Genomic DNA, 13211 nt, shown 5'->3' on the forward strand with positions numbered 1-13211 from the left:
AAACCGTGTAATAAATTGTTCCAATTTTAGTATATGTACCAACGAAGCGAGTACAATAAATTGTTAGTAAAATTCATTATATCAAAAAATGGTATTCCGGTGTTTCATTAATTTTCTACCAAACCATGAAAATTAATTTTTTAAATAAAAACTAATTAAGTTTTAATCACAGTTAATTTGGTTTATATTAAAATAAGTATGTTGTAATTAATATAAGGACAATAATACATGTAGTTTGAATAAAAATATGAGTGTCCGGTTCTTTTGTCTTCGACTGTACTCGATGCGACCCGACGAAAATCTGGACAGTGGGAATCGCAGAGAGCGTCGGGAAGGTTAGCGTGGCATAGCATCGGGCAGACGTGCACGGGTGTATGCAACCTTATGGAAAATCGGAGTTTGGATTTGCGTCGGGTAGCATCGGGTAGATGTGCACGGGGGTAATGCAACCTTATGGAAAATCGGAGTTTGGATTTGCGTCGGGTAGCATCGGGTAGCGTTGCATGGCGTAGCATGTGTTTCTGGCTTTAAGTCGATGTCGATTTACGGACTGGTAGTGTGGGGGTTCAGCCTAACTTCCAACATCCGCCGCATTCAAACTGACCAATCCTTAATCCAACGAAAAATACTAGATGCTCCATTTTATATATGGAATCTAACCACATGTACAAATTTAACAATTTCTTTCGTTCAAGAAGAAATCCGTTCCCGTTACAGCAATTTTCACAAAATCCTTCCAAACCACCGTAAATCAGAACCACAAACACACACACACACACACACACAAAAAAAACTCTCGCCCAGTGGAAGAGACAATGGCCGCGAGATCTCCGAGGAAGTAAATGTGATGATAGTGAGAGTGATGATGTCACAAGTATTACTTAAACAGACAACATTTTAGTATCGTTAGAGTAATACCAATGGTTTTTTTTCCACTCTTGTTTTTAATTTTGTATGTACTTTCTCACTGTTACAAATTACCTATTTGCAGGAAGTGAAAAAATATAACAAATAGGAAAAAACGGCGAAAAGGAGGGAAAATTTGAAAGGTGTGTTGAGATGGGAAGTTAGTGACCGAATGGATCGAAGTCACGATAGCCCAAATGGTCGAGCAGCGGTCCGAAATTATCCGAAAGTCATGGGTTCGAATCCCGCTCGTGACGCTGACTTTTTTTATCTCAACCAATACCTTTTATAAATATTAATTTATTGAAAAAAGTTAATTGTTCAATCGGACCTCGAACTGTAATGGATTTAAGTTAAATATTAACGACATAAAAATTGTAGATTACGAAAAAATTCTAGGGTCTAGATTACTCAAAGGATCTATCTATGTAAAAAAAGTTCCTAACTCTTGCAATTTGAAAACTGATTACAATAAAACAATTTATTCAAATTCATTAACAAAAAATAATATTTTCAGAAAATAGTTGGTATGTACGTACATACCACAATGTATGTACATTTATTTATTATATATGTATGTATTTATTTATTTATGCATATTTATTTATATTTATTTACATAAGTTCTGATATTTGTAAACAAAACTTTTCAACAGAGGGAAATTTTGCATTAGTGCGTTGGGTATTATGTATTATATATAACTGGCATGTTATCTATTTGAAAAAATGGCAAAAAGGAGGGAAAATTCGAAGGTGAGGTTGAGATAGAAAGTTGGTGTCCGAGCGGATCGAAGTCACGATAGCTCAAGTGGTAGAGCATCGGCGTATTTAGCCGACATTCAGGAGACTGTACACAAACCCGGCCGTAAACCTGTCTCTTATCCGAAGGTCACATTGAAGTTGTTTCGCTTGGCGTCTAGTTACCTGAAGACTCCCCCGGTGATGCGTCTTTCTGAACCATCTTTGTACAACATACATGGCTAAGTCTGTCGCTAGAAGAACGGTCAATAGTTCATGGCGTGTTACCTTATTTCTAAAATTCGATGCGGCTTGGATGACGACACATTAATAGGTGCAGTTTTCAAACGAGAATGTTACTAGAAACCATCCCATAACCTCCATTAAAACTTAATAGTTCTAAAGAAAATGAGAAACCTTCCGCTATATCTATCAAAGAAATGTTTCCTGCCAAGAAGAGTTTTCAAATCATTTTGAAGGAGACATTTAAACAATGTGAACGATCAGCGTAAAGCACTATATACCAGGCGAGTCATCAGGTAACTAGGCGCCAAGCGAGACACCCCCGGTGAGATCTTAAGAAGGAATTCCACGTCAATCTGCTGCCTAGATTAAGTTTAAAGCACTTGATTTATGTAGATGTCGGTAGTTCCTAGCAGTTATCCTTAAACGTGGGCAAGCTTTATTATCTGTATTTCGTTGATATGTTCAGGTAGGTTTGGTGTTGGTAATTCCTTGACTCATACATAATGACGGTGTTGGCAGTTTATAGGAAATCGGCCAAACTAATGTCAGGAGTATGACACAATTTCCTTAAGTAGCCAATAAACATCATTAGAAAAAAAACGTAATTTTAATTCACTCTTGTCAATCCAACAATTTTGATGTTTATTAAATAAATCTAAATCAAAAACCCGCATTAAAAAGTTCACTGCTGGACAATTTTAAAATTAAATCCAAACATATTTGTCGGGTGAAACGAACGTGAGAGTCGTTTTAAGCCAATTGGCCGATGTGCGCTGATGGAAATGTAAATGAAACGATAGGGAGGAAAGGGTGCATAATGGACACGGTCAATCAGTACAAAGGATCATTACCCTCTGATAAATAACCAGTTGCAACGTTTATCGGTCCCGTGGCGCATTTTGTTTATGATTCGGGAGAATTTTTGAATTATTTACGAAAACGATTCTTTCAATGGACTATTCGCTTCAGGAAGAACAACCTCATCCATTCTCATTGACTAAGCTAGTGAAAAAAGAAATAACTGAAAAACTTGCGCCAAAATTGAAGCATTAATCAAAACTAGAATTGATTCGAGTTTTTGCAAATTTACAATAACCCAAAAAAAGTTTAACCAAATATAAATTTATATAATTGTATTGATACCTATCATTAATTTTAAACAAAAATTCCTTTACCATTAAAAAATTAATAAAAAATTTTCATATTACTTTAAACAAGATATTTGTTATGTTCATTAGTTTCGTGGTCAGATTGACCAAAAACTTCTTTCATTTAATTAATCTTTATGTGGCTGAGGTAAAAAAGTCACTGTCACGAGCGGGATTCGAACCCACGATCTTCGGCTAGATATACTGCTGATCTACCATTTGAGCTATCGCGACCTCGATCCACTCGGACACTAACTTCTCAACTCAACCCCACCTTTTTGAATTTTCCCTCCTTTTTACCATTTAATTCGAACATTATTTTAACAATCAGTATTTTATTGTTTTATTGATAATGAAATAATGCTTTTGAATGCAATTAGTAAATATATTAATTCAATGGTACATATTGAACTTGAAATATTTAAATAAAAATCATTATTAACAACAGTTATGACTGACTAAGTCGTGTGACTGACAAACCAAACAAAATTAAGACTTAATTCTCGTGGATCTTTCCCCGTCCGAAGAATAGGGGCAAAGGAATTAAAATAAAGACTTTGATTACAATTGTATAATAAAGGACTTTAATTAAAAAAATGGCGGCTCTGCCGCGCTTCAGCATATTATTTTTAAACAAGAAATAAATAACCAAACCCATTCATTAATAAAAACAACAAAAAAGGCTCACTGGCGTTGAAAAAAAAAGTATGATGCGAAGTCGACAAAAAGTGTAGATTGAGAAAGCGACAAATCCAAGTTAATGGCTCAAGTACACAAATTTCTTCCGATCAAAAACAACTTCCGACCTCAGGAAACATCTAAGAGAGACTGCCGTGGTTCTATCGATTCCCGACGTGTTCGGCGCTTCAACCAATCAGCGAAATATGGCATTGTTGATGCTCTGGCATTATACAGTTTTATTTGTCGAATATAAATTCGAGTTTTATGATGGGTTCAAAAATTAAAACTTGCTATTGTAGGTCGCTGTAGTGAAGAAATAAATGGACACTATAACCGGTGCTTAAATTAAAAGATGGGGCAGTGATAAAAAAAAGAGAGATTAAAACAAAGCAGTAAAGCCATCCCACCCTTGGTGAATATCACGCAACAGGAAGCCGCAATGAGGCGTATCAACCCTTTCTGAAATCCCCAGAAAAAAAGGCATATATTGGAAAAAATAGGTTAGAAAAAGGCGAACTTTACTTGCTAGGCGTAGAAACAAATTCTGTTTGTAATCCTCCTGAGGCGCCGAAGCCATCTGAAACCACGGAGTAACTGTTTTTTAACGCCCTCAGGGCAAGTAGGTAAACAAGGAAGGATGAAATACAGACATAGAAATAGAAAAAACCATCTAGAAATCGATTAAAAATGACAGGTCTTTTCCTTTTTGCATACCTTCATTTTACCAAGTGGAACGACGAATACAATATATTCGTGAATTGTGCTTTGGATTGTTAGTTATGGAATTTGGATCAGTTGATATGCTTAAAAACGCTTCAATGCTGGAAAACAATTTTATAGAACCGGATTAAAATTAAATGATTTATAATCCTTGAGTCAAGTTCTGATACGTACTGGTCAGGTTCGGAATCAGGCCATGGATGCCAAAAAATCAATTATTAATAAAAAATAATTATATTTGTTGTGCAAAGAAAAAGGAACAAATATTGCCTTTAATTTTGTGGATTTCATCGATAAGACGACCGCCTTATACAGTGGAAGAAGACATCCCCTCGAACTTGCAACTCTAACAATAATAATAAACTTTGAATATTTTCGCCCTGTTTTAGCTAGACGCTCGCTCGTCTTCGTGCCATCTTTAATATTGTTTTCTGTTAGACCAGCAAGAATGGGCAGGTCAAGAATAATTGAGAATGACAGAGTTTTTTGACATGCATACATCAGAGAGGGAATCTCACAATGAATACAATTGCAACATTTAATTCATTGAATTTTGTTTATGAAATCGGATGGTTCAGGGTTCAATGGGACCCGTTTCAGAAAAACAGTAATGTACAAAAAAAAAATCTAATACATATGTTTATTTTCATCTTCTGTTCTATCTTCTGAGCTACAAATCGTTCTTGTTATATATTTCTGTTAATTATGAGTTAACAGTTGGAGGATAAGGCGGAAGAATGAAGATGTGCTGGCCAAAGAACGTCCTTTTACTCGTTGTAAATGTTATGTTCGGAGTGTTTGGTTTTTCAATGACGGTGCTCGGCTTGATGTACGTCAGTGACGGTAGTGAGTTGGCTCCGTTTATTCAATCTTATTTCCCAAACTTGTACCATTTCATCATATTATCGGGAATCATCATGGTTCTCATATCGACTTTTGGATGTATCGCGATGATGGTGAATAGCACTACACTGTTCAGACTGTACGCGGGTGGCGTGTTCGTCTCCGTCATGGTACAAATCGTCGTAGGAATAGCGGCGTTCGTCTTGGTCCACGAGGCCAAAAAGCACTTACAGAGCCAGCTAGGCGTCAAGTTCAAAGGCTACAACCATTTCAAGAAAGAAATCGATCGACTGCAACAAGCTCTTTTATGCTGTAGTGCGTTTGGAGTCAAAAATTGGAATATTAACCAACTGCCATCTTCATGCTGCGGAATGTTGGATGGCCTATGCACGCACGAAAAGGCTTTCAAGCGAAATTGTTTCGACGAAATAGTAAAAAGAGTAACTATTAATTTATATACATTAGGCATTGTTTCTCTCACCGGGATTGGGTTCGGAATATTATGCGCAGTCTTTGCCCTTACTCTAAACTTAAAAAATGAAGATACTACAAGGAAAAGCACAGGAAAAAGTAAATCTACGGAATTCAAGTTCTTGAGTCACCCGAGCAGTAGTGTAGAAACTAATAAACTAACGCAATCCTCAATAACAACAACAAGACAATCGAAGAAAGATGAAAATAGTCAAATTAGCATTATGACATTGAAATCTAATAAAACAACTGATATACAATAGTAAAATGTGATCTAATTTTTAAATAAAATAAATGTTTAATGAAAAAAGTTTCCTAACCATACCTAGCATTTTACAGCTATGTGTCATTATTTTACATAAGTGGAGGGTGCTTTGGAAATTCCTGATTTACCAAGGTGTGGTTTGACATAAATCAAATAGAACGAATTCGAAAAGAGACATTTCTCCAGGATGGCAGTCATCACATGATACTTCGGTTTATCGATGCAACTTGTACCACTTGCTTTGGCACATTACGCTTCGCGGAACTGCTTCCTTTTCGTGGACTCGAAGTTAAACATGCTTTAATTTACTTCAAAGTTGTTGTCAGTTCGGGGAGAGCCACTTAAATTTTGACTCCGACGGCTATCGATAGATCATTTCAGCCTCCAACGCTTTAACCTAAACACTTTCTCACCAATCCATAAATACATTGTTTCTTATATCCGCACCATTCATCGAAGAAGGGTCATGAAGTTCACGATATTCCTTCATCCTATACACATGTAATATTAAGTACCCCATCTCACACCATCTACCTTTTTACACTGCACATTCGCGTTAATAAATAAAATCTCGGAAACCAAATAAGACAAAATTCATGTATGATCAAATTTAAGGTTACGAAGGTGTAATTCGAAAATATGAACACGGGGCGCATGCGAACTTCCACTGTAAAATTTTTTTTTATCTATGAAGATAGCAACGTGGTTTATTTCCCCCTTAATCGTATAGCCCATGTTCAAACAACATACAATAGAATAACCCTATGTTTATTTGGCACAGCGAAAGAGAGTATCAATAACTGGGGCATGAAACAATTCCTGAGGGAGTGGAATTTATCCCCCGGACACAGGCAATCGAACGAGTTTGTGAAGGAAATCAAACCAGCAGGATCGAAATGGCTATTCTCTAACTCAAGGAAGGGAATTAGGAGGCTGATAGGTATTTTGACGGGCCTCTGCCCACTGACAAAACACCTCTCCATAATGGGTATTCTACCAGATTCTTTTTGCCGTTTTTGTGAAATAAAAGAAGAAACGGTAAGGCACTACCTCGCAGAGTGTGATAGATATGCTAGGTCTAGATTTGAAATCTTTGAAGGATAGGGGATCATCAAATCACTGCCCGAGATTAAATGGTCCAAAATCATGGGGTTTGTGAACAGGTCCAAGAGGTTTATGCAGGACACGTGAGCCGACCAAGTCCCGGGCCTTTTAGGGATGGTGTACGAGTCTACCCAGGCATTTAACCCCTCGGGTCTTGGTCGCCCACCCTGCGTAATATATATATATATAACNGGTTGAGAATCGGACCATGGTCAATATGAACTTTTTTGTTCATTTTAGGGTGAAGAATCTACTGGAGAAGTTTGTAGCACGAGTAGCAATTCACCCTGTATATGTAAGATCAGAGGAAAATAAACGATCCAAAATACAAAATTTATGGGATTTGGCAGGAAATTTAGTAAGCTTGCAGACTTTTCTCTCTACTTTCGCTGATTTTCCACTACTCTTCAAAATATTTGTAGAAGAAGGCAATATAAATTTGTTTCGACTTAACACACTAGAACAGCATTTCGGCTATTTTCAAAAAATTATATCAACGGTTCTATTAGACCGATTTTAATAACTCAGTGCTCATTTTTCTCGCCCAAAAATCTAGTTTGAAAGAAAAATGTAAAAAATGGGGATTTTCATTTAAAGTTGAGCATTTGCCTTATGTCGAATCGAGGTCGAAAAAAATAAACCGACCTTACATGAATAAACTACATGAAAAATAAAGGGGAGTCTCAATTCATACGTTTTTCCTATGTAGAACCACATCGAAAAAAAATGAGGTGAGCGCTATAGCTTTGATACTCTGTATAAGTTGTAAGATTAAACACCAAACTGTAAAAACACATATACAATGTTTGGTGGGAATTCTGTGATTGGGTTACATTATTTTTTGGGCTATATTATTTTATTTAATAGTTTTTATTTGTCCAACCTTTACTGTACGGCCAGTCAGCATAGGTCCATATAATTCTAGAATCCTATGTGCTAATATGATAAGATCCTAGAATTGTAATTAGCCTAATGGACGTGTACGACTACACAACTGGCAAGAGGGGGCTTTGAAACCTTTTAAATAATTCAGCTCGTCGGACGGCCTTTTGGCTTCAATTGTATTCTACTTAAAGCATATCCTGTACATCTAGCGTCTTAAAAGTTTCGCAACAGTTTTTGGTTAAACCAACCTCAAATCTTATAATTTTTGCAAAGCACTTTATGATTAATGTATAAAAATGTCTGAGAAAAAAATGTAAAGGGGAAAAGACAGATACATCACGCAAATACAAGCACAGATGATTCAAAGTATGTACATGAGGAAAATGGATAAATATTCTATCTTCGAATACAGATCACACCCATCCAGGTTGATAAACGCAGATTGCTTCACCCCACGCCGATAGCGGGTGAGGGAAGATAAACAACCTTTTATTTTTACTCAGGACGTATAAATTTAAATCAATGTTCGCTTCTAAATGTTATTTATCACGTGGGATTCTACCGTGCACATAATAAGACGTCGAAACACAGGTTTTACAACCGAAATATAAGAATTGCACTGGAATAATAAAATGCATTAGAGATCAGAGGAGAGTTTTGCCCACTTGTAGCTTTTATAGATTTATCTGGTAATATAAATAATCACAATCATTGACGAAGTACGAAAGAAAAAAGTCAATGTATTTTCTTTTATAACAATGACTGTTTAGGCATTGCGACATCGAACACACACCAACTGAACTAGGCTAACAATAGCTACGGTCGTCGAATAACTGATCCTTAATGGAAACTTTCGTTGGACCAAGTCCCGGGCTTTTTAGGGATGGTGCGAGTCTACCCAGGCATTTAACCCCTCGGGTCTTGGTCGCCCACCCTGCATAATATATATGTATATAGCCCTATGTTTTCTTCAAACATCTGAACTGAGGTCTCAATCCTTGCTGCCCTGCCTGAACACACTTCTCATATGGAATGACATTCTTACTTACACTCTATATAGAGCTAAGGAATGACACTCTTTAATTCTGTGAAAAAGATTGGGCCACTTTCTCTACAGGCTAGATACTAACTTTGACTTTTAATACTAGCGTTGGCCCAGAAGTATGTGTTGCTTGGCCCACGATCTTTTTTCTGCGGTTTAGATTGTTTCTGGGCCATAATCCGTGTTCTTGAAGCTCAAGAACTTCTCGGAAGACTCAGTCCTCTGACGCTGATTCTTTTCATTTATTTATTGCTCGTTTAGCATCAGCGAGTCGGATTCAAGCTTTCCCCATGTTCGTAGCACTCCAGCCAGACCTGTCAGAATAACTGAACAACCAAGGGATGGATAAAAGAAGTTTAAAGCAATCTATGCCGTCCAGGCACCCAAGGACTAAGGTCGTCATAATTCAAGTTATAGAAACGACCTACACGTCATGTAGACAACCAGCACTTCAGATAAGTCGACCGGGTCAGAGTTGACAGATTATCAACCAGCCAGATGTCCAGGAACCAATTACCCTAGGGTCCAGAGGCGATAAAGCGCCCTTCTTATCCCTTCTTATCATTGTAACCAAACCCATCAGCCCTTAGACCAATTAAACTAATTAAACAAATATGTATAAAACCCCTTGTATCTACTACGAAAGGGCTCACACTTACTGATGCGTTCTGTCCGTCATAGTGTCGGTTCCACTGTTGTAATCTTTTACAATAAAACTTCCTTTTTTAAAAAGTCTTCCGCAGAGTGGTTATTTAACTTTCATTAAAGGTAGATTTTGCAGATACTACGCTTAACCATCTGGAATGACGTTAGCTTCCATTTGTGTACAAAACCGTTAAACATATAAGGGATCAAGTGCTACAGATAGATTCCGATTGAGAATGATGCTTCCTAATTAGGGTCTCAAAACCCAAAAGAGACAAACACAAAATTCCTTACGCAAATCACTATTTAGCATCGATTGCTGGAAATGGGAAAATAATTCTCTCGGGTGTCCGAGAACTTTCCTCCTCCAAAAGTTCCAGAGGAAAACTCAATTAAGTTGAACGAGGATGAACAGTACCAAACCAGGGAAAGGCACCAGAGTAGGATGTCCTATCATCTAGTGTGTGATGTATAGACCTACCAGGTGGCTCCTGGCCTTTTATTATTATAACAATCCTTACAACCTACATTGACTCCTCTACTTTCCTTCAATATCCAGTTGGCCAATAAACGTAGGGTTGCTAAACAAGGATTGAGTATAACCTGGAATGGTATTCTCAACGGGTTTTGGGTCTGAAACAAGATCGGTTGCCCTACCTTCTTGCTCAGGAGATAATAAAAAAAACATTTTTTGGTTTAAAGAATTGGAAGTGTTGTCTTCCGGACTGAACTGTAGTTCTCATATAAATTTTACAGATGCGAAAGATTTCAAAATTTGGGCAGTACAATTATTGCAGGCAGTAGAAACTCATCATAAAGAAGAATGTTTAAGAAAAGTGCAATGTTCTACATAACATTTAAAGAAATTGAACTTCGATCTTGGGGACAACAATTACTTGTATAAAGAATACAACTGGAATTTGATCAAGGTGGTTTTTCGCGCGAGAGGTCAATTATTATATTTAAAAATTACAATTAATTAAGGTTTTCAGTTGAGATAAAAATCAATGGCACGAGCGGGATTCGAACCCACGATCTTCGGATTGATACGCCGCTGCTCTACCACTTGAGCTATCGTGACCTCGATCCACTCGGACACTTACTTCCCATCTCAACCCCACCTTTTGAATTTTCCCTTTTGAGCAGCGGCGTATCTAGCCGAAGATCGCGGGTTCGAATCCCGCTCGTGCCATTAAATTTTTTTCATCTCAACTAAAACCTTAATTAATTGTCATGTATTAATTGGTCAAGCGGACCACGAAAGTAGTGAATTAATGATTTAAAAAATGCAGTACACTTCACTAAAGCTCTCCGTCGCCATTTCTATTGTCGTCAAGAATCAAAACCGATTACACGACATTTGAAAAATGGCAAAAAGAGGGAAAACTCATATGGTGGGGTTGAGATGGGGAGTTGATGTCCGAGTGGATCGATGTCACGATAGCTCAAGTGGTAGAGCAGCGGCGTATCTAGCCGAAGATCGTGGGTTCGAATCCCGCTCGTGCCATTGACTTTTTTATCTCAACTAAAAACCTTAATTAATTGTAATATATTAATTGGTCAAGCGGACCACGAAATTAGTGAATTATATTTAAATTTTAAGCCTTGGCTGGAGAAAAGAGACCAAGCATGCTATATATGTAAAGTAAAAACGGTGGAAGATTTGTTTTTCATTTTTTGGCAGTCCAACTTTGGAGAACGTTAGGTTAATTTGGTTCCACAGATGTCGTTTGAAATTCCGTGAGTATATAGAACTGTTAAATGGGAAAGATTGGTTTAGTTTGTGTAGATATATTGTAGATGCGCTGAATTGCAGAGATAATTTTATGTTAAGTTTACAATTTGTATGCTAATTAAAGTTTTATTTGAATGTAAATATGTAAGGGTCAACTGGCAGACGACGATCATGCCATTACAAGTATTATTTTGTTATTTTGTAAAAAAAAGAGTAATATTTTGTTTTCTTTTCTAAATATACTTTTATAAAAAAAATCCTTACAACCTGCTAATAAAATATGACTAAAAACATATCTAAAAATCATAGAAAACGTAGATGTACAACAAGATGAAGTATCCGTTTTTCTCTAACGTCATACCATTATTCACATTTTAGTTATAAAAAATTAACTTTTAGCTGATAAGTTTGACCATAAGATCAGCTCTTCTAATTAATCTTCAGTGATTGGTCAGTAAGGATTAGGAAATGCCGAAAAGCAAATAACTGCAACTCTATCACCACGCCCAGATCACAACATTTCATAATTTAGCTAATGTGCATGGTACATATAATAAATATATAAATTCCTAAATTAGAAAAACTAGATGTATCCAAAATCAACTAATAAGGGGGAAAACATTTTGAAATGGAATTAATTATAAATCAAGAAAGTCGGGTGAGATATGGTTTAAAATTGTTCACGTTCTTTCCTTATCAGCTTGGGCTCCGGGTAAAATATGTTTTGAAAGGACAGCAAGATATAATTCCAGGGCTTTCCCACCGCTTTAATTTATCATTTAATCTTTTAAATCTCACTCTGTCTTCCTCGTAATTAAAATAAAGATAGGCTTCAATTAATATGACGTAAAGTTTTCATGAAGATAGCCGTTGTTGTACTGACAAAGTGTGGTATATAATAATCGAATATTGTTTGGTTTTCATCAATCAAAACCTTTATTTGGTCATATGCACTCACATTTTTGTTGCAACGAGAGAAAAATGGAAATTTTAAAATTTAAATAAACTTTTACTAATGCTGAAAAAAAACACAAGCTGATCCCTGATTAAAGCAAAATTTAAAAAAAAATTACTTATTTTCCCGTGTTTATTCAGTTCGTTCTTATCCCCCTGTACATAACCAAAGAAGCATAAGAAAACAACTTTCGCTTTTCCATCAACGTTAATATAAAATGTTATTTATTTGTACATTTTTATATTCCATAAATAAATTTATTGTTTCAGGCTTTACCGTGGAGTCAAGATTGCAGGAAAATCGCAAAGGTAAGGCACATAGTGTGTATGTTTAAGAGTTTAATTACCTTAATTATGGCCACGTAAATAGAATGTAATTTTGTTCAATTAGCAGTAATAATTTATTGATAATAACAGATATTTGAGCCTGTCAGTTTTCGCAGCCCACCGGCAATTTTAGCTTTAGTAATTTACAATAAATCACCGGCAAGCCTCGAGAATCACACATCCGGGGTGTCGGCAGTCTGGGATCGGATCTCGGTATCCGTCCAGCCGCCGAAGTTGGGCTCCAGGGACTATCAACAGCTAGGTCATTTTAGCCCTAACGTAATCAGCCTCCCATTTTCTCCCACCTCCTTACAGTGGTGGAGTACCTGATTTTCCTCCATCACCCTTTACACCTAGTTTACCTATTCGAGGTTCGATGGGATACTGAATATTCCGCTAATAAATACATTCACTCTCAATGCACACAAAACGAGATACATATCTACTGTATACATACAACAGACCTGTCCCCCCTTCGGAAAATCAGAACAGAAGACTCCTT

General features: G+C 36.6%; 2 protein-coding genes across 2 annotated transcripts in view; both read left to right on the forward strand.

Moving 5' to 3' along the window:
- Positions 1-5061: 5061 nt before the first annotated feature.
- On the forward strand, positions 5062-6609 carry LOC106670566 (tetraspanin-6-like). Its single transcript, XM_014401034.2, has one exon. The coding sequence runs from the start codon at positions 5176-5178 to the stop codon at positions 6013-6015; it is 840 nt and encodes a 279-aa protein (XP_014256520.1). The 5' UTR covers positions 5062-5175; the 3' UTR covers positions 6016-6609.
- A 6045-nt stretch (positions 6610-12654) lies between these two features.
- LOC112127422 overlaps positions 12655-13211 on the forward strand; it is a 215031-nt gene continuing 214474 nt past the window's right edge. The window contains exon 1 of the mRNA XM_024228397.1: positions 12655-12691. The gene's annotated coding sequence lies outside the window, so the exon portion shown is untranslated. The remainder of the gene's footprint in view (positions 12692-13211) is intronic.

This window comes from Cimex lectularius, unplaced genomic scaffold (assembly GCF_000648675.2).
Source record: "Cimex lectularius strain Harlan isolate CLEC.00 unplaced genomic scaffold, Clec_2.1 scaffold254, whole genome shotgun sequence".
NCBI classification, from domain to species: Eukaryota; Metazoa; Arthropoda; class Insecta; order Hemiptera; family Cimicidae; genus Cimex; species Cimex lectularius.

Bases quoted from the DNA above. Each gene is read 5' to 3' on its own strand.
- LOC106670566 (XM_014401034.2), top strand. From the start codon at position 5,176: ATGAAGATGTGCTGGCCAAAGAACGTCCTTTTACTCGTTGTAAATGTT.